This window comes from Myxocyprinus asiaticus, chromosome 22 (assembly GCF_019703515.2).
Source record: "Myxocyprinus asiaticus isolate MX2 ecotype Aquarium Trade chromosome 22, UBuf_Myxa_2, whole genome shotgun sequence".
NCBI lineage: Eukaryota > Metazoa > Chordata > Actinopteri > Cypriniformes > Catostomidae > Myxocyprinus > Myxocyprinus asiaticus.
The window spans coordinates 30,360,896-30,385,144 of record NC_059365.1 but is presented as its reverse complement, the minus strand read 5'-3'; the positions used below and the strand labels follow the sequence as shown (position 1 = coordinate 30,385,144).

At 37.6% G+C, this 24,249-nt stretch overlaps 1 protein-coding gene and 1 long non-coding RNA gene across 9 annotated transcripts; both read right to left on the bottom strand.

Moving 5' to 3' along the window:
- Positions 1–56: 56 nt before the first annotated feature.
- LOC127412960 (uncharacterized) lies at positions 57–1,639 on the bottom strand. The gene is made up of 2 exons (XR_007892508.1): positions 1,283–1,639; positions 57–1,160 (listed from the first exon to the last, which is right to left on the bottom strand). It is a non-coding gene; the product is annotated as an uncharacterized LOC127412960 (long non-coding RNA).
- Positions 1,640–4,567: 2,928 nt separating this feature from the next.
- On the bottom strand, positions 4,568–23,032 carry LOC127413067 (zinc transporter 9-like). 8 transcript variants are annotated; one of them, XR_007892536.1, is made up of 21 exons: positions 22,898–23,032; positions 20,520–20,678; positions 20,158–20,349; positions 18,888–18,935; positions 15,443–15,542; positions 15,157–15,249; positions 14,973–15,055; positions 14,810–14,880; positions 13,445–13,509; positions 12,930–13,032; positions 12,759–12,814; positions 12,515–12,650; positions 12,383–12,422; positions 11,972–12,043; positions 11,760–11,867; positions 9,226–9,391; positions 8,317–8,446; positions 7,037–7,150; positions 6,360–6,480; positions 6,008–6,057; positions 4,568–5,914 (listed from the first exon to the last, which is right to left on the bottom strand). XR_007892536.1 is itself a non-coding variant. In XM_051649899.1 (19 exons), exons 2-19 carry the CDS (start codon positions 20,626–20,628, stop codon positions 6,436–6,438), a joined length of 1,731 nt encoding a protein of 576 aa, XP_051505859.1. In that variant the 5' UTR covers positions 20,629–20,678; positions 22,898–23,032; the 3' UTR covers positions 4,568–6,435. The 8 variants fall into 8 exon arrangements, 4 of the variants coding, with proteins under 4 accessions (XP_051505859.1, XP_051505861.1, XP_051505860.1 ...); XR_007892534.1 differs by having other exon boundaries at positions 6,008–6,480; XR_007892535.1 differs by having other exon boundaries at positions 4,568–6,057.
- Between the last annotated feature and the right edge of the window lie 1,217 nt (positions 23,033–24,249).

Sequence of the window (24,249 nt, the reverse complement as noted above, 5' to 3'; positions counted from 1 at the left end):
AATAAACTGTTTTTTTTAGAACATGTTATGTGTCCACAAATATAGCTTGTACCATATTTGTAATTTAATAATGGATTTTATTACAACATAGGCTTTTTGTCATATGCCAACAGATGCCACAGTTAAATACCTGGCAACATTAACCATTCCAACAGCATGGACAGTGTCTGCCACTGTAAATAATAGAGCAGTTAAAGATGCACTCAGTAATCTTTTCCTCATTAAAAAAGTGCAACTCCAAAAGACATGAATTGAATTTTGCAATATATGTAAAAAATCATGTCCACTCACATTAAAATAAAGACTCCAGTCATATCAGTAACCTTATAAAAGCTGTTTTATTCTACATGGAGAGGGCCCGCACATGGGGGTTGCCATGTTAGAATCACATGACCAGCCAAATACTACTCAATCTCGGTAACCGTCCTGTTATTTATTTATTATTATTTGTTTTTATTTTCTCCCCAATTTGGAATGCCCAACTCCCAATGTGCTCCAAGTCCTCATGTCTGAGTGGCAGAGGATGAATCTCAGTTGCCTCCATGTCTGAGACCGTCAACCCGAATCTTATCATGTGGCTTGTTGAGCGTGTTACCGCGGAGACATAGTGTGTGTGGAGGCATCCACGCACAACTCACCATGCGCCCCACTGAGAGAGAGAACCACATTATAGTGACCACGAGGAGGTTACCCCATGTGATTCTACCCTCCCTAGCAACCGGGCCAATTTGGTTGCTTAGGAGACCTGGCTGGAGTCACTCAGCACACCCTGGATTCGAACTCATGACTCCAGGGGTGGTAGTCAGCATCTTTACTCACTGAGCTACCCAGGCCCCCACCGTCTTGTTATTTGACACTTTCACTCACTGATTAAAGTAATCATGGCTGACTGTGAATACATTTCTACAATGGCATCTGAAACTGAAAACTTGATTTTAAATGATGCTGCATCCAAGCCGCTAGGTGTCAATGTAAGTCCAAGATGACACAAAGACAAAAGTTACTGAGTGCACCTTTAAATAAATTAACTACTGTCAAGGGCTTAGAGAGGGATACCATATTTCCATGCTCTATGATCCCAGCATCAGCCAAAATTCAAAGCATTACATGTTAAACATCAAAGTGGGTGGTGCTGTTTCCCTCTGAGGTGATTCGATTGACTGTACAAAAAAGGAATCAAAGAATAAGCCCACAACAAGTGACGTGTGTCATTATTTGCCAGTCAATCAGGGATTTCTACGTTCGCATTTAATTATTCAAACCTATTCAGGAATCAAATTACCTGGCATTGAAAGAAGATGACCTAATGTATCCTATGTATACTGTACATCTGTTATCTGCAGTTCACCCACGATTTCACGCTGACCTTATCTAGTGTTTATTAAAAAGTAAACAAACAGATTGCATTTTAAAAAAAGAATTAAAAAGAGACAACAGTGCCACAACAGTGCATTTCAATTATATTCTATACAGAGTAATCACTAGTGATACTTGAGGTTGGCAGAAATCCTTAGTTCTGATCTGGAAGTGTGCCTCTGTGCTTTCATAGCCCTGTACAATGCTGCTTGAATCAGAGTCTACAAGGCAGCATTGTAAAGAGGCTCAAAGCTCAGAGTAAATAAGAGTTCACCTTTTCTGTGCATGCTTGATAGTGGTGGCTAATGAAGGGACAGAGGGAAAACAATGACTGGGTCTTATAACCTAGTACACTGCCTAGCTTGACAGCATTTTTGGCCATCATGATGGTATGTAGGTTTTAAGACGCAGCCATTATCACATTAAGGTCAGTCAGTTGACATAATAAACATACAGTACGCAAAAGCGACTGAATTAATAATGGTGGAGGATGTGGACATAAAGACATTGCCGATGGCGCCCCCTATTGGTTTGTTTGCTGAGAAAATCACCAAGCCTGGAAGACAAATTCACACGAATATCAAGTATCCACAATCGAAAACAAACCATTCAAACATACATGCATGCATGCGAACATAGGCTATTTTACAGTTAAACTCAAATAAAAAAGGGCGAAACCGATTAAATATTTAAGAAATTTAGGTAAGATCCTATTATTCATTACTCATATTTTGCAAACAAAAAGCACAGTGCCAAATTCCTCACATCTTACTAGCGAAAAGCAAATTACAAAACGTGCACGGTGTAGAAATTCGACAGATTTCAGGGAGCCTCAGCTAAATCTATGATTTATTGTGATATAAAAGCGATAATGTCTATTTCCCTGCAATATCTCAAATGAATATTAGCCATCTCGTCAAAATAATAATAATAATAAAATGATAATATATTTATTTATTTTTTTTTTACCAAAAATTACTGCACCTTTACCCTCAAATGCGAGATCCCCAGTAGTCGAGTGCGGAAATCCGATGGAAAAGAGCGGTGTCTCTACCTTTCTTCACGATGATCACCATCACAGATGCGCCACACGTTTCTTATGTCCCTCTATGGCTGTCTCAACACCGAGAGCGCAGCTGACCTCAAACGTTCCCAATGCGCCAGTGATGCCCAGAAATGCGGTCTAGGTAGGCAGCTCACTAGTATTCGAGACACCGCTTGTGTATAATGTCCACGCAGCTTCAGACGCATTCTGTACCCTGCAAGCTGAGATCCCGATTGCCATTGATTACATAGAAAACAGATTCTACGGTATATGCTACTAAATTTTAGTTGACGACGTGTTTAAGTATGGTACACTGTGAGCTCCCATGGTATTTTCTTAATGGAAGACACAAAGCCAATCAAAATCAAAGTAAGGATTACTAATAAGCCAGTTGACCCCCACCCCACACACAGCTTTTGAACTCCGCTTCAAAAATGTAAATGAATGCACTTTTGCACATTTACATGCGCACCAATTAGAGGCACGAGGCACCCACACAGACCCCCCCCCCCCACACACACACACACACACACACACAAACTGCTGGGTAGATTACTTCTGAATTGTAACCGGGTACTGATTACACATTACATGACAAAATTGCAATCAACAATTATTTTTAGGGTAATCTAATAGGATTACTTTTGGATTACTTTCGACCTAACGTTTTTATTTGATATCACTTGCATTTGAGTAGTATAATCTTGTACCATTTTAACATAAAATACTAAGAGGAATGAAAATATATTCCATTCTTTATTGCTAACAAACAGTGGTGGATTTAGGCATGGGTGACATGGGCAGTTGCCCAGGGCGGTATCTTGTGTGTGTGTGTGTGGGGGTGGGGGTGGGGGTCTGTGTGGGTGCCTCGTGCCTCTAATTGGTGTGCATGTAAATGTGCAAAAGTGCATTCATTTACATTTTTGAAGCGGAGTTCAAAAGCTATTCACAAATCTAAAACTAATTTAACTGCGCTAATGCAATAGCACGCAACAGTGCCTGCCCACTTTTCCATCTGTTTGGGTTCCGGAAGTACTTTTCCCATTCATTTCTTCCATAGACTTTTCATAAAATCCTTCATAAAAGAGTTCGAAGCCATGAACCAAAGCAATCAACTGCGAGGTGAATCATAACAATACAAACTTGTTTTGAAGCAAAAAAGTATTTGAAGATTGGACAAAAAGACAAAGGTACAAGACTATGTACTTACCGTCTTTTACAAGGGCACATACTACAATCCCGTGAAGCACTGTGAATAACGTAACTGAATAAAAAAGACTGGAATATATAAAACTATTGATTTTAGGTTGTGGATTATAAGGAAACAATATAGTTTATGTTTATTGCAAAATAGTCCGATATATACAAACATAAAAGTAGTTTGAGGGTGAAGGGAGACAGACTTGTTTGCCCCAGTGTGTCATGGTAGTGGGCGGTCGCTTCCGGGCTTGTTTGGCAGGCTTTCTTGGCTGCAGTTCTATGATTGGTGGATTTTTCTCTGCTGGACCATGGGTTGTGTAGTTGTTTGCCAGGAACTTCGCTATTAAACAGGATTTTTAAACAGTGAAGTTGAAATAACATGGATTGATGGCTTCAACAGAAGCATATACCATCGATTAACAACCTCAGAGCTCACGGTACGTCTGTCTTTAAAGGTTTATAAGCTATCAGTAAAAATCTATTTGTCTATGGAAAAAATGAATGGGATTTTTACATGCAGAACCAGACTGATGTGCTCTATTGTCGCCTTAAAAGTGAAATTATCTCTGTATATCCAGTGGTCAAGTGCTGATTTGTAAAAAATGTCAAAGATGTAAAATATTTTTTTTAAAAAAAGAGAAAAACTACGGTGATCAATAAATTATGAACAATTTACTGTCGTTGCCTATTTAACATGTAATCCATAAAAAGTAATGTATTTTTTAAATGTAATATAATCCAATTACAAATACTTGATTTTTGTAATCTGACTACATAATCCAGATTACATGTAATCCGTTACTAGCAGCACTGTATGTGTGTGTGCGTATGTGTATATATATATATATATATATATATATATATATATATATATATATATATATATATATATATATATACACACACACACACATACATACATACACACACACACATATTTATATTTAAAAGACAAATATTCAGTGGTTTAATAAATTAATTGCAATTTATTTGTCCATTTTCTTTAACAGCTACAAAACAGCTCAAAAGATCCAAACAAAAAGCAGTCTGACAGTCAAATAAACATATTTAAAAATATATATTTTCTTCAAGGCCTCCCCGAAACTAACCTGAATTTCATCATTCAGCTAACCTTGCATGTGTTCCTCCAACCTGCATCATATGTAACAAATGTTTGTTTGTTGTTAGAAGAAAACATATTGACTGTTTCATAGCCCTGATCACATTACAATGTTTAAAAATCTTATACTGGGTAGACTAAAGCACAAGAGAGAACAAACTGTATCTAACACATTTTCTATTTTTTGCAAGTGTACTTATAAGTGGTTTAACTGGATTTGGTCTGAATGCCTTTTCCTTTTTTCTGATATCAAACTCTTACATGAAACACTTGCGATTATTATTACAATGGAATAAACATCAGGGCATGTGTCACAAACTAGGTTGGCAACTTTACAATGCAACCCCAGGATTTGTTTTAGTGACTTTAGAAACACAGATCTTTTCTTTGGAATTTGGGCGCCAATCCATGATCACTTCCTTCATTCAGTTAAAAAAAATTACACTGCTGACAACTGAATAGTTTAAAATGCACTTCAAAAGCAGCATAATAACTTTAGTACTGTTAGAACAGGTGAAGATTTGCAAAGCATACTGCATCAGAAGGGTCTGAGGTGGGCCGATGAGTATCTGTTTTACTAAATCTGATTAAATAGTTCTCTCTTTACTTATAATGGTGTATAAAACATACCATTATAGTAAAAAAAAAAAAAAAAGTGTGTTCAACACATTTTTAAGTGTGTTGAAGTATTAAAATCGATAAACATATCAATTTAGAATTTGGATCTACTCTCCAAAAGCTGATTTTTGCAATACATTAGTTATAGAATGTATGTTATAGAAAGGCATGCAAAACATTTTCCTACTCCCTGAAAGATATTAATGAATTAAGTGTCCTGAGATATCTCTGTGACAGCTCTACTATGTCTACGGCTTCTGACGCTTTCTGCTTATCAATCATTTTGCGCGTTCTCATAGTATTGTAGTTGCAGCTAATTATTGAGGCATAATGCATTTTTATGCCATGTTGTTCATAACAGTTGTCAGTTGAGGGCGCTATTTTAGTTTTTTATTTTTTGTTTTTAACAACCGTTTCTGCTCTCAATAAAGCTCATGTTGGTAGCTTTGGAGTTCGGTTTTTTGGAAAGAGTGGGTGTGGCTAATCCAACAGCTCAGCCTCTGGAAGTAGAATGGCTGAAATCGCTTACAGCACCTTTAACTCCATTCAATGATGACATCCCTTGCATATGCCATCTGTGTGCAACGGAACAACAAAAAAGCAACATTTTAAAAATAAAATTTAAATCTATGATTTGAAATAGCAGAATGGACACTTCAAAACGTTACCTTTCAAGTGCACTATTTCTACAGTCATATCTTCTTGCCCACTGTTTGCTCTGCATTACAAAGAGAACATCTGTGAAATTATTGTTTATGCTGCTCTGTGGACAAGAAGTCCAATGATAAAAGATTCTGTTCATTTTAGAATCCATGGACATAATTTAAAAGCTCTAATGATACAAACTATCACAGAACCAAAAGCCAATGACTACAAAAGAATAATTCTTGCCCATGTATCTAATCCAGAGACCACTCATTATTGGCTGTGGGTTTGCTAGCATACCAAACTTTCTGAAACCATGTACAGGCTAGTGTTTGGGGGATGTGGGACAGTAAAGTAAGACTTCAGCTGACTGACTGGTTGGAGAGAATGGGGTTGCTCGAGGTTCGATAACTTCTTTTTGATCCCCACCATTCTTTCATGTGTTATGACATTATAAAATCTCCAGATCCACATGTCGCACCTCAGGATTGCGTTGCTGTCAGAGATAAAGAGCAGGAGTCAATTAAGGAAAAATGAGGATAAAAAGCACTAAAAGTTCTAAAACATTCAATTAATCAAATATGGTTTAGAAACATTACTCCCAGGAAGTCATGATATTCTAAACAATAGCGGGATATTCCACACAAATGCAAACAAGATCTATAATACATTCCCAAACTCTCCTACCACCTGCTGAGACATCACATACAGCACAATGAAAGGCAAATATAATAATACACTCTGTGAAACCTCAAATCTGATTTTTCTGTTACAAAATTAAACACTGGAAGAGTGACCCTGGAAGGTTTCACTTTCATTTATTTGAGGAGTCATGGCTAAATAACAGCTGAAATGGTTTTCTTCGTGTGTGACTTGAACTTGAACGTGGTCCACTATGTGTGTGATGTCTGCTGAATGTAGTGTAGAATATATTCTGACAGCACAGGTAATGCAAACCAACAGGAGATGGAATGCTTATGTTATGCATGTGTGTGGAGAGTCACGGTGGTCAAAGATAAGAGAGAAGTTTGAATCATTGCCTCATCACATACCTTGAGCTCTTTCTCAAGACGGTCCACCTCAGCTCCTAAAGTATCAATAATATTCTCCCCGTGCTTCAGCATAAAGTTCTCCAGCTCCTCTAGTGTCTTAACTTGCTGAATGTCCTACAGGAAAATGCACACATATATGTACTGTTTATTCGCACATGAATGTACTATTGAAAATTGCTAACAAATAAGATCAGTCTTTTTAGTTTGTAAACAGTTAGCCTCAGTGTCAAGTTGCATTCACACTGGAAGCAGAAAGCCTTTCATTTACAATGAGAATTGGCGGTTTGACCTAACATGAGCAACAGCAACAGTGTTGATGATTCCAAAGTTGACTAGGGACAGTACAGCGACTAGTAGTCGACCAATATATTGCAGAGGCAGACAAATCTGCCGACATTTGGAATTTTTAAATTATCGGCCAATACATTTTCCTGTTTGGCCGATTAGTTTCTCAAGTCGCGCCACCGCCGAGAATCACTTGCTTGCATGTGAAGGAGCCGTTTGAGCATGAGCTCATGATGTTTAAAGTGCTCTTGTGTTTCATTTAGTTTCTCTCTCTCTCTCTCCCGTTAACTCTGTTCAATGACAAAAAGGCAAATATCAATAAAACTCCTATCATATACCATCTGCGGATACCTTGTTTAAACAGATATAATTCACGAACCTCACAAAACTTGAGCAAATCCAGCATTTTCTTCCTGTGGAGCGTTCATATATCTTCCACTGATGCGTGTATTCTATCAGCCTGAATCAAAACTTCATTTCTCTGACTCATGAATGTTGTGTGACTCCAAGCAGGCAATCTCGGCCATGTAAACTGAAAGCTGTAAGGAAATTGCTGCTCTAACTGGATCCGCAGTAGCGCGAGAAAGCAACTTTAAAGTAAAAGCACTTCTCGTGCGCTATGAGTAAATGTCTTGTTCACTGTGCACTGCATCTACAATTAGTTTGACTCGGTCTTTTGTGAGAAAATGCAAATTGCTCGCTGAGCTACCTAGGCCCCAGCAATTTTATTTAAAAGTTATTTACAATATTAAGTTGTGTGATATATGGGCATTATATTGAACTATCGCCTACCATTCTCTCTGATATTGGCATCTGCCATTAAAAAACCCATATCGCTCAACCAATAACAGCTACTTGGCAAATTCCAGAAATTTAAATGCTGTCAGTGTGAATGTGCCTTTAGATTTCTCCACCTGTGCCGAAACGGCAAGCTCAAAACAAGCTGTTGAAACACTGTTATGTTAGATGCTCTAGATGCCTCTCTCAGCACGTACATTGAGGATCTGTTCAATGTCTTGCTTCTCCAGGTACGAGCGTGTCACCACCCGCCCATCAAAGTCCACCTCCGCCTTGAAGCGCACTTTGCTAAGTCCCATATCTGTAGCTTTTACATCATGAATCGCCCTGGAGAAAAATAAAATCCCTGATCTAATCAATTTCATCAAAGCAAGAAACAAATTGATGCACCCTTGTCCAAACAAGCTCACATTTGAGAGTTACAACCAATGAGTATAATATGCAAAACTCTGATTTACAATAACTAGAATTTTACATTTTCTACAGAAAATAAGTGGTGCTTGCGTGCAAAACCTCTGCCATTATGCTAGGGCGTTGTATGTGGTTTTTCCAGGGTGTTGCATTGCAGTTGCTAAGGTATTATGGATGGTTGTTTTAGTCAGAACAGCCCATCCACAAGTCTCTCAGATAAGGCAAGGGTACCTCATTCAATGCAAGTCAGAGGGATATTTTAGCCCATTTTGTCATCTGCCAGGAAAAACCCTTAAGCCTGATTGCTTTATAAAAGGAAAAGCATAGCTCTCCACAATAAGCCATGCAATTAGAGGTATTATTCAAATCCACAGCATAAACAGTGTGGGACAAGTTACATGCCCAAGTCTAATACATAGGCTTAGGGGTTTATTCAAATCCCTAACACTAAGTATGAGCAATAGTAATACTGATGCTTGCCTTAGCGAGCAAATACTGTTTGTCTGTGCATTGTACAGGGTGGTGATTTTGACAAGCATTTGAAGCTTTAGCCCATGGTTGCTTTTGCTTCCTCATAACTATTGTTATGATCTGTAGGATGGCAGCTTGTTTACTGATTACGCTCTTATTAGGCAGACTGTGGGATACAGAGTGGACACATGGAGCAAGAGACAGCAGGGACAGCAGGGACTAACCTGACTGCAGGGTCACTTTCCAGGAATTCTGTGAGCTTCTGCACGTGCTCAGCCTGGATGGAGCGGCCCAGCAGAGCCTCTGTGTTAGTGTAGATTAGGAATGCAGACACAACTCCTAACAGGGTGCCTACACCCAGAGAACCAAGACTATCATAGTATGGGTTGCCTGAGTAAAAAGTGGAAGAGGAAGAAAGTTAATAAAGCTTTAAATGAGAAAACAGATGAACACATGTATAATGGCCTATGTGCAGTGTACACAGAGCACACTGTAAGGAATACTGGATTTGTATACATTTGTATTTCCAGTGTAACAAGTGAAGCAGAAGGCAACCATGATTTTTTGATTGGACTGTCACGAGTTCAAGGTCAATCTGGTAATTGGTCAATCGTGGCATTGAACATGTATGTAATTATGTTTGTTTGTTTGTGATTTAACGTCATACCAGATTCTGTAGCTATTTTCATGGTGAATCCCAGGTTAAAATTTAATAAAAGGTATGGTTATTCAAAACCTATATAAGGGTTCTGATATATATTTACAAAATTGAATATGGTCTCACGTACTTAAGTCATGTGATAACAGTATATCATGCTTTTGTTTGAAATGTTTATTGCTACATACTGTTTCACATGTTTTCTAAAAAGTAATAAGCAGTATATAGTGTAAATTTTGCAGTATACAGTATGCTAGTATTCTATTCTTAAAGGGATAGTTCACCCAAAAATGAAAATACTCTCATCATTTACTCACCCTCATGCAATCCCAGATGTGTATGACTTTCTTTCTTCTTAAAGAACACAAAAAATTGTTTTTAGAAGAATATCTCAACTCTGTAAGTCCAAACAATGCAAGTGAATTGTGACCAGAACTTTAAAGCTCCAAAAGGACATAAAGGCAGCATAAAAGTAATCCATAAGACTACAGTGGTTAAATCCATATCTTCAGAAACTATATGATAGGTGTGGGTGAGAAACAGATCAATATCCAAAGTCCTTTTTACCATAAATCTTCTTCCTTTGTTTTTTGGCAATTCGCATTCTTTGCACATATCGCCACCTATTGGTCGGGGATGGTCAAAGGTGGAGATTTATAGAAAAAAAGGATTTAAATATTGATCTGTCTCTCATCCACAACTATCATCTCGCTTCACAAGACATGTATTTAATCACTGGAGTTACATTGATTACTTTTAAGACAAAGATTAAAAGTTCTGGCCACCATTCACTTGCATTGTATAGACCTACAGAGCTGAGATATTCTTCAAAAAAATCTTAATTTGGTCAAATACGCTGGCTACCACCCCTGGAGTTCGCTAGCTCGCTAGTTCGAATCCCAGGGCGTGCTGAGTGACTCCAGCCAGGTCTCCTAAGCAACCAAATTGGCCCGGTTGCTAGGGAGGGTAGAGTCACATGGGGTAAATTCCTCATGGTCGCTATAATGTGGTTCGTTCTCGGTGGGGCGCATGGTGAGTTGAGCGTGGTTGCCGTGGTGGATGGCGCGAAGCCTCCACACGCGCTATGTCTCCGTGGCAACGCGCTCAACAAGCCACATGATAAAATGCGTGGGTTGACGGTCTCAGACGTGGAGGCAACTGGGATTCGTCCTCCGCCACCCAGACTGAGGTGAATCACTACACGACCACGAGGACTTAAAAGTACATTGGGAATTGGGCATTCCAAATTGGGAGAAAAAGGAAAAAAAATATAAATTAAAAAAAAGAATCTTCATTTGTGTTCTGCTGAAGAAAGAAAGTCACACATCTGGGATGGCATGAAGATGAGTAAATGATGAGAGAATTTTCATTTCTGGGTGAACATATCCACACAGCCAGAGCATTTAATGAAAAGGAATCCTCTAAGGGGGCAGTGGTGGCTCAGCAGTTAAGGCTCTGGGTTACTGATCAGAAGGTCAGGGGTTCAAGCCCTAGTACTGCCAAGATGCCACTGTTGGGCCCTTGAGCAAGGCCCTTGACCCTATCTGCTCCAGGGGCACCGTATCATGGCTGACCCTGCACTCTGACCCCAGTTTAGCTGGGATATGTGAAAAAAAAAAGAATTTCACTGTATATGTGCAAAATGTATAATGTGTGATAAATAAATATAATTATTATTATTATAATGGCAAAAAAATGCATCTTTTCTTTTAAAGCCCCATAATTTCAAATAAAACAATGCTGTTTTTTTTTTCAATAACATAAATATCTAGCAAATAACAGACATTGCCATCAGGCCTGTTCTAAAGCAAGAAAGGGTCTACTGAATAGAAAATTATCTTGATCTCTACACACATTTCAAACAAAGCCTTGAAAACCACAGGGCAAAAGGAACTAGCCTCTGTTCAGTTGTAGCTATTGACTTGTGTGGGTAGAGTGCTTTGTTCATTGAGGTGGATTTACAAAGCTTAAAAAAAAACATTGAAGGGGATAACGCTCAGTCCTATATGGTTATCTAACCTGCAGCATGTCCGTGTGCTGCTTTAGAAACTCAAGAGTCTGTGCTATAGTGGTAAAGATGTGTGTGTATGTGTGAAATACCAGTAAGGGAGGTCAGTCCCATGCATCCAGCTGCCAGCACCACCCCCAGCACTGCAGCAGCATCCTCCAGCAGGACAACATTAGTGCTTGGGTCTCGGCTTTGCATCACTGCCATACACAAACAAAACAAGAATGAAATAGCTGCTCATCTACAAACAGTCCCAAAACACAAATTAGCAAGGCCATTAGAACAGCCAACCAAAGGTACATACCATACTCATAAAAGGACATGCCATGTTTATGTGCACCCTTCTTGATCTCATTAATGGCCACTAACAGTGTAGCTGATTGGGAAAACAGCAAATCAAGTGTATTTATATAGCACATTTCATACATAATGAAAAATTAAAGTCATATCAAAGAAACAGAGGTATATACCAGCTAAGTTTATAATCAGGTAAGACAAGTAAAAAAAAAATTTATGGATTACAACACATAAATGTAATCAAGTAAAAGAAAATGTAATCAGAAAAAAGATTCGTGTGGCATAGTGCAGCATGAGTGATATGAAAATATTGCATTGATATGTAATGCAGGAGTAATTACATATTGAAAGACTGGTCTTTGTGAATGCTGATACAGCAATTTCTTGCAAAAATATGTAAGAGGAAACCACATCTCACCTCCTTCAGAGACCAAAGATCCTGCTAAGATACAGTATGCCTGCAACAAACATATAACTGTGATATAATATCACTGACTTCAAACAATTAGTCTATCTGTACATCTACAAGCTGACACCTAAAGCTGCTAACCCAGAGCAGTGATTCTATTGGCTGAGGGTGCAGGAGTCCCATAATGCCGTGATACCAGGAGAGGCCAGCCCCCATCATAAAGATTCCCACTCCACTGATGAGAGAGGCAATGTAACGCATGTTGGAGAAGCCGTACCTTTAATAAAAGAGGACAGTCTGCTTAAACATGACCATTGCTTATGTGTCTATGGCAGAATCAGCCTGTATGAGCTGTACATAAAGGTGATAGAACACAAAAACTTACGGGTGGATGGCATCTGGGTTTCGGACAGATTGACTGATGCCTAATGCGAGAAGAGCCTATGAGAGAGAAAATAACATTATATTATATTATGTGCCATCTTCACCATCCTTCAACAATTTAAGGGAAGTCAAAGCTGATAAAAAAAAAAAAAAAAGGTTAATGGCAGCTCACCTGGTTACAGGTATCAGCCAGCGAGTGGATGGCTTCTGAAAACATACTGGCAGATCCAGTGTAAACCCACGCCAACAGCTTGAAGAAGAAATTCAGTCCATTTCTACAGATTTCAGATGAAATGAAACAGATTTATTCAAATGATTGTGAAGATAACTCTCCACTTTATGCATTTATTATATACATTATAATAATTCTACCAGCAACACATTAAAAAAAAAAAAAAATTCTTTATGATAATGTACTAGACACAGTTCTGTGACGAGGATGAACAGACAATCAATACAGGGCTGGTCATTCCTCATGTGAGAGCACATGCATAGTAACTCAATATCCTTAATCTAATTAGATAGATGCCATGTGGCAGGATTCTCATTTATAAATATAGAAGACCTGCCTTTTTTTTTTTTTTTTAATGAGGGCACAGTGTTTTTTTGGCAAATCCTTAAAATGCTATTTTCTGTATCAAGACTGTATCAAGATTGATAGAGGTGAACTATAAATTTGAAGCTTACATGCATATAGCTACCATCACCACTTTTCCCGGCCCTTGTAGAAATGTCCTCTGCCCTGATCGAGGCTATTGGAGACATGGAAAAAATGTAAAACACCTTATCATCATCATCATAAAAAACAAAACAAAACGAAAAACAAAATGTAGGCACATCTGTGCTTTATGATTAAATGAGCAGCAGTGTGATATGGGATCAATAAGCAATAAATGGACACTGGAGGAAAGAGACAAAACCTGAACAGTGATTCACTTAATGAATCATGAGGATTAAATTAGCTTTCTTCTACCTAGAGTTATTAGAGTATAAAGTTGTAAAATTGGATATAATCTTTACAAAGATGAGGTTAGTAAGTGATTTCATCACATTAAAAACATGTTAGCATGTATAATGTTTACATCTTGCATAGGGGAGGGTAAAAATATTAACAGCAATCTACATTTGAATGATCTCGATATCAGTTATCAAACCCCAAGATCAATCTTTTACTCTATGCGCAATCCTCCACTACACTGAGAGGAAATCACTCGCATTTGCAACCAAATTTCGTGCTACGTGACTAAAATGTATATATTTTCAGGGTGACTGCAGGTTTGAAGGAATGAAATTTAAGACTTTTTAAGGCCAAATAAAAGAAAAATGTAAGACCACTTTCACAATAAATAAAACAACACATTAAATAATTCATTAACTGGTAAATACAAATCCACTGAGGCTACTTGGATGACTCTGGGCATGTTTTTTCATATTTTATTGTGCATTTATGTGTTTTCTTTTTTAAAATAAGTTAATACAACATTAAAACTCTAAATTAATTAATTAAGGATGCATGTAGCCTAAAGTATGTAGCCTTTATTGTGACCCTTCTCTTTAGTCACTTGCTTTCCAGCAAGACGTGACGCAATAGATCAATGTGAATCGGAATAGAATCGAATCAGGAAATCTGTATCAATACCCAACCCTAGTCTCGTGGCTATACCTTTCAAACTGAGCGTATTTTAATGTTTATGGACTGGCCCCATTCACTTCCATGGTAAGTGCCTTACTATTACCATGATTTTTTATTATTATTATATAAAATTGAGGAACAAGTTGAAATTATTTTTTGTGGCAATCAACATTATGCCACAAATGTTTTACTTGTATTGAACTCGGGAATAATTCTTTACGTTTACAGAAAAGGCAATTGAATGTCTGTGGATGTAATAATGAGTGAAAGTTAACAAGTTCGCAAGCTTATTCAGAAAAAAAAAATATACAGTAAATGACTAAATTAAAAGTGTAAGTGACATATTATCTTGCTAAATACACCAGACACTGGTAATAAGACTATTAAAATCTAAGTGATAAACGTAATTCTATACTCACACCCATGCTCACCTTTGTGTTTCCCCAGAAATCTTTATACTCCTTCAACAGCTGCTGACTTCTAAAAATGTCTGTTGAGTGAGGAGTGAGACAAGTGATTTAGTCAGCAGACCACATGAAAAAAGCAAAATGCATTTAATGCACTAAATGTAGAGAGACATACTTTCTTCATACTCCCTTTCCACCGGTTTCCTGAGATTCCTCTCTCGAGCAAGTGCCTCTTGACTCCCCCATACATCCAGCGCTCTACGTAAATTCAACAACATCATACACATTAATGCCTCTACCTATAATTTCACAAACCTGCACACAACGTCTATGAGCACATTAGCAGATTAGTGACATACTTTGCCTCCACATCTGATCGCAGGAATACGGTGAAGGCCTCGGTATCATCATGGGGACTACGCCGACGGATCTTTCTAAGCTGCTCAAGGTCACTTTGAAAATACAAAAAAGACATATTGTGAGCATAAATGCACACAAACTAACAAACCAGCATTAGATGGTGAAAGGGCAGCAAACTGCATGAGAATAAACTATACGGCTCCATTTTCTAAAGGTAAAATCATTACCTTTAGAAAAAAACACATCATAACATCCTTTGAGTTCTCAAACTGAACATAATGTTACCTGGGTTTGAGGCAGAATTCGTTCATAGCTCTGACTGCGGTGATGAAATTGTTCTGCATGTATTTGGTGCCATATTCTCTCTTTTTAAGGACTGCCCGTACTGTGAATACAAGGAACAGGCAGAGAAACTTTAAAAAAAGATGTATGGTAAAGTTGGTTAGGATATACACCGATCAGCCACAACATTAAAACCACCTGCCTAATATGGGGTAGGTCCCCTCATGCCACAAAACAGCTCTGACCCGCCGAGGCATGGACTCCACAAGACATCTGAAGGTGTCCTGTGGTATCTGGCACCAAGATGTTAGCAGCAGATAATTTAAACAGGCCCTATTATACTTTTTGGGATTTTACCTTTCCTTTAGTGTGTAATATAGCTCTTTGTGCATGTAAAATTACTGCGAAGTTACAAAGCACAAAGTCCACACAAAAGGGAGTTATTCTCTCCCACAGACAACACTGCTCAAGAACTACAAGAAACGGCTGGATTGTAGTCCAGCCATCTCTTCCGTAAAGTATCTCTGTCACTATGTAACACATTTGCATAATGCCCACCTACGGGCTACTTTGGCCCGCCCTCAAACGTAGTTTTAGCCGAGTTGGGTTAATGTTGTCGCCATGTTGAGAAGACAGTTTTCTTCACTGAGAAAGCAAAACCTCTTTGTTTGGACTTTCAAAGGCAGACGAATTGAAGAATCAGTGGTTAAAATTTATTTTGACCAATATTCCTCAGCAGTACAACCACAACCACAACCAATGCCAGATTTTCAAGACAGTTACTCCTGAAAGATGGTGCAGTTCCCACTTTGTTGGGACAATCTGGCACTTCAGAATCACAACCTGTAAGTATGCTTGATTATTTGTGGATTTATCTGCTACCGAGAGTTCAAAAACAGAGTTTTGTGTTGTAGCTATGGTGTCCACCTAGTGCACAGCTGTAGGTCTCTGCTAACCTGCTAGCTAATGTTATTGTGTTGAAATAGTTTTGCCAATCAGCGGCGGGCCCACTTTTACCTACAATTGTGTCGAATTATGCAGATTGTTTGTCGTTCTTACAATCATGAATGGTGATCAAGAGTGGAGATGGATTTATTTTTACAAATGGTAATTTTACATCTGCAATCCACGGTAGTGCTCGGCTAACTTGCTATGCAACGCTATTGTTTTGGTAAGGGTTTATTATTCAGCTGTGGGCCGGCTTTTACCTAAAACTGTGTAAAAAAATGGTCGATCTCAAGAGTCTTATATAATTACAAGCTGTAATGTTACAGCTGCTATCGCTAGTCCATGGCTAACTTGCTCACTATCACCTAATACCGCTGGTAATGTCCAACTGGAGTAAGCCTCTGTTCTCCGTTCATAGCTCAGGCAAAAAAAGTTTGACTACACTCATTCCAGCAAAAGATAACTAACTTAGAAGCACTACATGTCTTTTACTTGAAGCTTTGTTAGGTTCACAATAATCAACAGTGTACATGTAAGAAAGCTACTAAATTAAAACTTACCACTGTGAAACGTCCTGCTCAAGTCGTGCTTGCGAAGGTGGTTTGGGTCGATCAGCTTGTTCTTGCAAACTTTCATTATCAGACTCAGGCTAGTGCTGGTATGGCAAAAACCAACGCCACTGTTACCATAGTTACAGTAGTGTTTACAGAGCTGCCCAGGAAGACTTGGGAGCTGAAACTCGGTTATTGTAAGGGGCGTTACATTTCCGATACACGCTCTACGTGGTTGACCAATCACAACAGACTGGGCCAGCTGACCAATCAGAGCAGACTGGGCTTTTCAGAAAGGGGGGATTTAAAGAGACAGGAGTTAAATCAGAGCATTTGAGCCAGAGGATGAAGAGAGGGGAAAAGAAATGTACAGTATGAGAAAAAATAATATGTTTTTTTTTTTTAACATTAAAGCATGTAAACCTTTTCTAGTAGACCCCCAAAATAAAATTATGAACCTGTAAATTAGCATAATTAGCATAATAAGTCCTGTAAATTTCGAGGTGGGGCCTCCATGGATTGGACTTTTTGATCCAGCACATCCCATAGATGCTCAATCGGATTGAGTTTTGGGGAATTTGGAGGCCAAGTCACAACACCTTGCACTCTTTGTCATATTCCTCAAACCATTTCAGAAAAATTTTTGCAGTGTGGCAGGGCGCATTATCCTGCTGAAAGAGGCCAATGCCATCAGGGAATACCACTGCCATGAAGGGGTGTACGTGGTCTGCAAAAATCTTTAGGTAGGTGGTACATGTCAAAGTAACATCCACATGAATGCCAGAACCCAAGGTTTCCCAGCAGAACATTGCCCAGAGCATCACACTGCCTCCGCCAGCCTGCCTTCTTCCCAAATTGCATCCTGCTGCCATCTCTTCTCCATGTTATTCACTTCACCTGTCAGCGGTTTTAATGTTGTGGCTGATCAGTGTATGTCTATCATGATCATTGTTGGGTGTAATCCAAATACAAAGTAATTAGTTACTGTAATCTAATTACTTTTTTGTTTTTTTTAGTAAAAAAAGGTAGTGTAATGCATTAAATTTAAAATTATTGTAACCAGATTACAATTACAAATTTTTTTTTTTCCCTTTTTCACCCTATTTGGAATGCCCAATTCCCAGTGTGCTTTTAAGTCCTCGTGGTTGCGTAGTGATTTGCCTCAATCCGGGTGGCGGAGGATGAATCCCAGTTGCCTCCGTGTCTGAGACCATCAACCCGCGCATCTTATCACGTGGCTTGTTGAGCACGTTGCCACAGAGACGTAGCACGTGTGGAGGCTTCACGCCATCCACCGCGGCATCCGCGCTCAACTCACCATGCGTCCCACCGAGAATGAACCGCATTATAGTGACCACGAGGAGGTTACCCCATGTGACCCTACCCTCCCTAGCAACCGGCCAATTTGGTTGCTTAGGAGACCTGGCTGGAGTCACTCAGCACGCCCTGGGATTCAAACTAGCAAACTCCAGGGGTGGTAGCCAGCGTCTTTACCACTGACCTACCCAGGCCCCTACAGTTACTGACTTTTAATTCATTTTATTACTTTTAAGTACATTATAGGTTTATGCTCATTTCTAATATATTATTTATGTAGAATACATGTAAGATGGCCCTGTAACGCACCATTGTGAAGGAGAAATGTGAGTGTATGACTTGTGTTTATAATAACAATAAACAAGGAAAAAATATTAACATTATTTTGAATCTGTTGAGCGGAAAAGTGTTTTAGAAAGTAACTTAAATGTAAAGTAATTAGTGATTATTTTTTCAATGAAGTAATCAGTAGAGTTATCTGATTACAATTTTAGAGAAATAATTAGTCATTTGTATTGGATTACTATTTTTAAGTAACTTACCCAACACTGATCATGATGTACATTCTGATTAGACCGAAGGTGCTTTAGTACAAAGAGTCAGAGCATGAAACAGTTCAAGACTGCACTTACCTTTCACTTGAATGCTTTCTGCTTTTGTCAGACCTTGAGGTTTGGAATCTTAAAAGTGAAAAAGAGAAATTCAAATATAACTAAAAGCCTTAAAAATTCAAATATAACACACAAAAAAATCATTACAACCTTAATTTACCCAGTCAAGACAATGTTCTGGTCTTATTTCCAAAATCAAAAGAAACAAACAAGAAATTATATTTTGCATATAGAAAAATAAACTATTTTTAGGGCCATTAAACGTGTGTGTTTTACTTAATTGAGATGTTTTTTTCCATGACAGTTATAAACATTTTGCTCCCCAATTCTCATAAGAAAAAAAAGATGGTCATTATGCTATTCTCATAACGCAATGTGAAAAAAAATTATTTGTCGGTTTTAATTTTAAAAATCAGCGTACGACACTATCTATTTTACTGTAATACAGTAAAAATGTATTGTTATGGTTATGAGAATCACCATTGAAAACATTTGGAATAGAAAAAATAAAACGTCTGGACACGTTATGGTAATGAGAATTGAGGAAGTAAAATCTGTGCTGGAAATGTATGTGTTGTATTTTTGTATTGTAGAAGTATCTAAAAATAGGCTTAAATTTCTGTATTCTGTAATAAAAAAAAATTATGTATGCTGAATTTTTTGTATGAATGATACAAAATGTAATCTTTACTGATTTATATGCATACAATAATTCTTCCGTAGACTATAAATATTTCACATATATGTACTGGTATTTTGATATAATGTTTTTGATATAATTTATTTGATTGGAAACCTGCTTTTAATGTTTAATTGTTGTGTTCTCTTGATTATCTCTCTTAATATGTATGCGTAGATTTTGCATAATATGTGTGAATGCTAGTATACCATATAAAGGCTCAATGTATGTCAATAAAATGTTTTGAACTTTTGTATTTTTAATTATGTTCAGCTAGAAGTATTACGGTAAATGCTTTATCCTGACCTATAAATAGAATCAGGTGCGCTGCTTTTATTTGGACACTGATGACGATCAAAATCAAAAATGTTTTGTTTCCGTTTCTGCACTGAGCACTTTTCTGGCCTCTTAATATATTTCTAAAAGATTTTTCCAATTGATTTAGGGTTATATATGACTAGAACATTTTCTTGGCAGGTTTCATGAGAATAACCCAATAAATAAATTAGCAAAGAACTCATTCTCATATTGCAATGACAGTCAATGTAGCATTCAAACATTATTTGATCAATCCCAAATACAGGTGAAAGCTACTGTACATGAGGTCATTACCAGCTGCTTTTGCAGAGCTCTGTGCAGCTTGTGCTTTGTCAGTGGGCTTTGGCTCCTCAGGGCCTGCTGGAGATCCATCTTTACCACTGCCTGATGTGGAACAGTATTGGATGCCTGTCCACATTAAAGACGTCACTCTGGAGTCAGGGAAGCTAAACCAGAGCTTGTGCAAACCTCCTCCACTTTTCCATCCTAGAGAGGGCATTCAGTAATGGCAATGTCTGCTGGATTATTTTTAATGATCATGATCTACATTATGGTACCTAATGGAAACTGACACTTTTGGAATTACATGAAGATGTGAGCTCATAACACAGAATAAAATGCAATGAAAAACTTGCAACACAGAATAGTGCTCTTACCGAAACATGGCTTTGCTATTTTGGAGGGTATTTGAGACAGAGGGGCTCGTTGTTGCAGGTAGGCCCGGCAGAGGACTTGCCATGGTCTATGAGCCAGGCAGGGGAACATCCTCTTGATGGCAAGTTCAGGAGACACACTATTTCCATCCACTTTTTGCGCTGCTTTGTTATCGACAAAGTGAAAAAAAAAAAAAAAAGGTTTGCGAAATTTGCCATCTTCTGCCTGTTTCCATTCAAATGGCCTTTTATCGATAAAAATGGTGTGCGCGATGACGTCATGATTAAAAAGAACAATTATTTTGAATGGTGTGGAAAAGCAACTTTAATAAATAACAGATGTCTACTGCGATTAAATTAATCGCAAAGAGTGGCCATTCATTTGTTCTCCATGATAAGAGATATTTGCGTTGGCTCTCCTTGAAGTGTCTTGACACAAATGTGTTTGCAGCATCAGATCTATGCAGGTATGCCGTTAAGACCAATCCATAAAAGTGCGAATAATAGTGATGGGTCGTTCGCGAACGAGTCGGCTCTAAGTAGGTGAACGTTGGGAGCCGGCTTGCATATCAGAAGAGCCGAATAAAAAAATAAAAAAATAAAGATATGAATAATCAAAAGATTTAAATGAACAGAATTATTCAAAGAACGAAAAAGAAATAAAATAACATAGGCCTAAATGCTCAAGTGCACACAGATTCGTTCTGACTGTCTGCTCAGACTAACAGCCACACCTGTTGTTCCTGTCAATCAGACATGCAGTGTCAACCAATGAACCAAAGATGCGTGAGGGAGGGCGGAGCCAATTTATTATGTTGTTCAGATTGTATTCGTTTTGAGTTGTTACATTTATAAGCACTTTGTTTAAATACATTAAAAAAGTTATACTTTAAATTCACGTGTAATAGCATCCTTCTTTTTTACATTTATTTCAATTTGTGGGATGCTGCAGTTTTGCAAGTTGTTATTTATTTTTCTTTGATATGGTGCAATATTATATTATGCTGTTCAGATTATATTCGTTTTGAATGGTTATAAGCACTTTGTTTATATACATTAAAAAGTTATACTTCAAATGCAAATGCAAACCAATGCATTTTTAAATACATTGAGGTTAAGGTAGAGTATGATTTCATTTAATAATTTAATTAGAATTGTTTTGACACCAATCGTAGTCAAACTATCGCAAACTGTTTGACTTGAAAAAAATACAAAAATTATTATATATATTTTTTAAAGAGCCATTTGGGAGCCAAAAGAGCCGAGCAGAGCCGAGCTCACTGAAAAGAGCCGGAATGCCCATCACTAGCGAGTAATGCTTCACGTACAATAAATTGGCTTTCAAAGATGTATACCTTGTCCTCATGATTAACACAAGCTAACGATTGGGGTAAATTCTGTCATGTTACACTATATTTTGCATTAATGCTAAATTTCTCGACAAAAAGTGTTTCCAAACCAGTTTTTCATGACATTTGAAGTATAGACATAGAATTTATTATAAAAATATTGAAATTGTAGCGATAATTTGCTTTTCCATCAACTATATCGGTAAACTTTTTGATGCGCTACACTTTTTGTCGCAAAAAAACCCTTGGATGGAAACATGGTTACTGAAACCTATTGGACATTTACATTACACTCTTTACATAGATTCAAAAATCTTTCAGAACAACACTCAAACATTACAAATAGTAAAAGAGCATGTGCTTGTAAGGGGTTGAGCAGTGGTCAGCAAACATTAGATTAAGCCATTTAGAGAAGCCTAATATGACTAGTCATGTGCCCATTCACATGTCACTTGTCAGACATTACCATGCATTGGAAAATAACTTACTTTTAAGACATTGATGGCCACAGTGGCTTAATTCTATGCTGTCCTCAATAATAGCCTACAGACAGCTCTTCTACAATTAAAACACCTTGCCACACTGTAAACACATCTGAAATCACTTAAGCTCAATGTGACAGTGGGTGCCAAGAATATGGACTCTACAGCCTCTCCATGCAGTCAGATTTTAAAATACAAATGTAAATGTCAAAGTTAGTACAGTATTTATTTGAACTCTGCTATGATAACAGTACGAACACTTCAGATCAGTAGGAGCATAAAATTACCACTCAATGATATCACTGTCACTCCATCCCTGAGTCAAGCAGAAGATGTCTAGACATTTACCTGCTTTAATTTCTATCAGATTAAGTGAAGACTGACACTCTGATATGCACTGGAGCCGGTGTCTTTCAGTTAGCGTAGCCTGACAGCTAAAGCTTAGCAAGATGCTACAACTGCTGAGGGAACTCTAGACATATTACACCCAGAATGCTAAAAAAAAAAAAAAAAAAAAAAAACAAGAATATATTCCTCAGTCATTCATTACCTTTATGAAGCTCAGTCCATTATTTATTTGTGGTGGTCGGCTAGCTCAACACTATCCATAACAACAGCACCAAGAAAACACCGCAAGTACGACTTAAAGGCGGAGATCTCGCGAGGTTGTGAGTCTTTGAAAGAGAGAGCGTGAGTTTTTCCACTGCGGCTGCAGTCTCGCAGAAAGGTCTGCTAGGGGAGGAGCCTATGGCAAGCCGCATTTACTTTTAACCATTCGCAGGAGATAAATTGTTTCAGGAACGGACTAATGCTGCGTTCCAGTCAAGTCGGATGAGAGATATTCCCACATGATATCTCCGACCATAAAATCATTCCATTGCCAGATGCTCGGAAGATGACGTTTGAGGAAACAAAACTGTAACTCTCACGTTATCTTAGCAGGTGTTTGACTGTCACCAGAGACATCTTCTAGCAACCCAACTGATAAACAATGGTGCAACGCTAGCATTTGTGCCACAGGTGTACGATTATCAAATGAGTATAATATACCATTTTATACACCTGTTTCTACAGGCGTTTGTTAATAAGCTTTAATATCATGTAATGTAGGAACTTTGGCTTATTTGTCCATATTACTTCATAAAAGTGAATGCTTATCACTTTGTATATCTTCCTGGGTGCCAACATGATTGTGTGATGTCACGCACCTGCACACTGCACTTTTCCTAGTAGGAAGTTGGAAAATCAGACTTTCTGAGTTGAATGGAACAGCACTACTACTAGTGAAAACGAGATTTTTTATTATTATTATTTTTTTTTTTTATCAGTAATTACATTTGAACTAGTAAAAACGTTAATTTTTTTTTAATATAAAAATGACATCACTCACAGAAACACACATTCTTGATATCAAATGTTTAATTTCATCTAAAACTGTAGGCTAATTCTTGATATTTGTAACTGCATTTTCACTAATAGAATTTCACAATGATCTGTCATCTACTCCTATTCAAAATGCAATTACAGATATCTCAAATTTCAATTTCACATATCAGCAAAGCACATCTTGCAAGTAAAAATGACCATTTTTGATATAAATAATTACATGGTTACTAGCTCAAATGTCCATTCTTGATATCAAAATTTTATTACAACTAGTAAAAATAATAATTTTTGATCTCTGTAAATGCATTTAAACATGTTAAATGTGGTATCTCAGATATCTGGAAATGGATTTGGGATACCAATAAATCGGAGGGTAATTAAATACAAATAAATTTTTTTTCTTTACTGATATCAAAAATGAAAATTTTTACTAGTTGTAATTCAATGTTCGATCTAAAAAGTAATTGTGTTTTGAATAGGAATGGATGACAGATCATTGTGAAATTCTACTAGAGA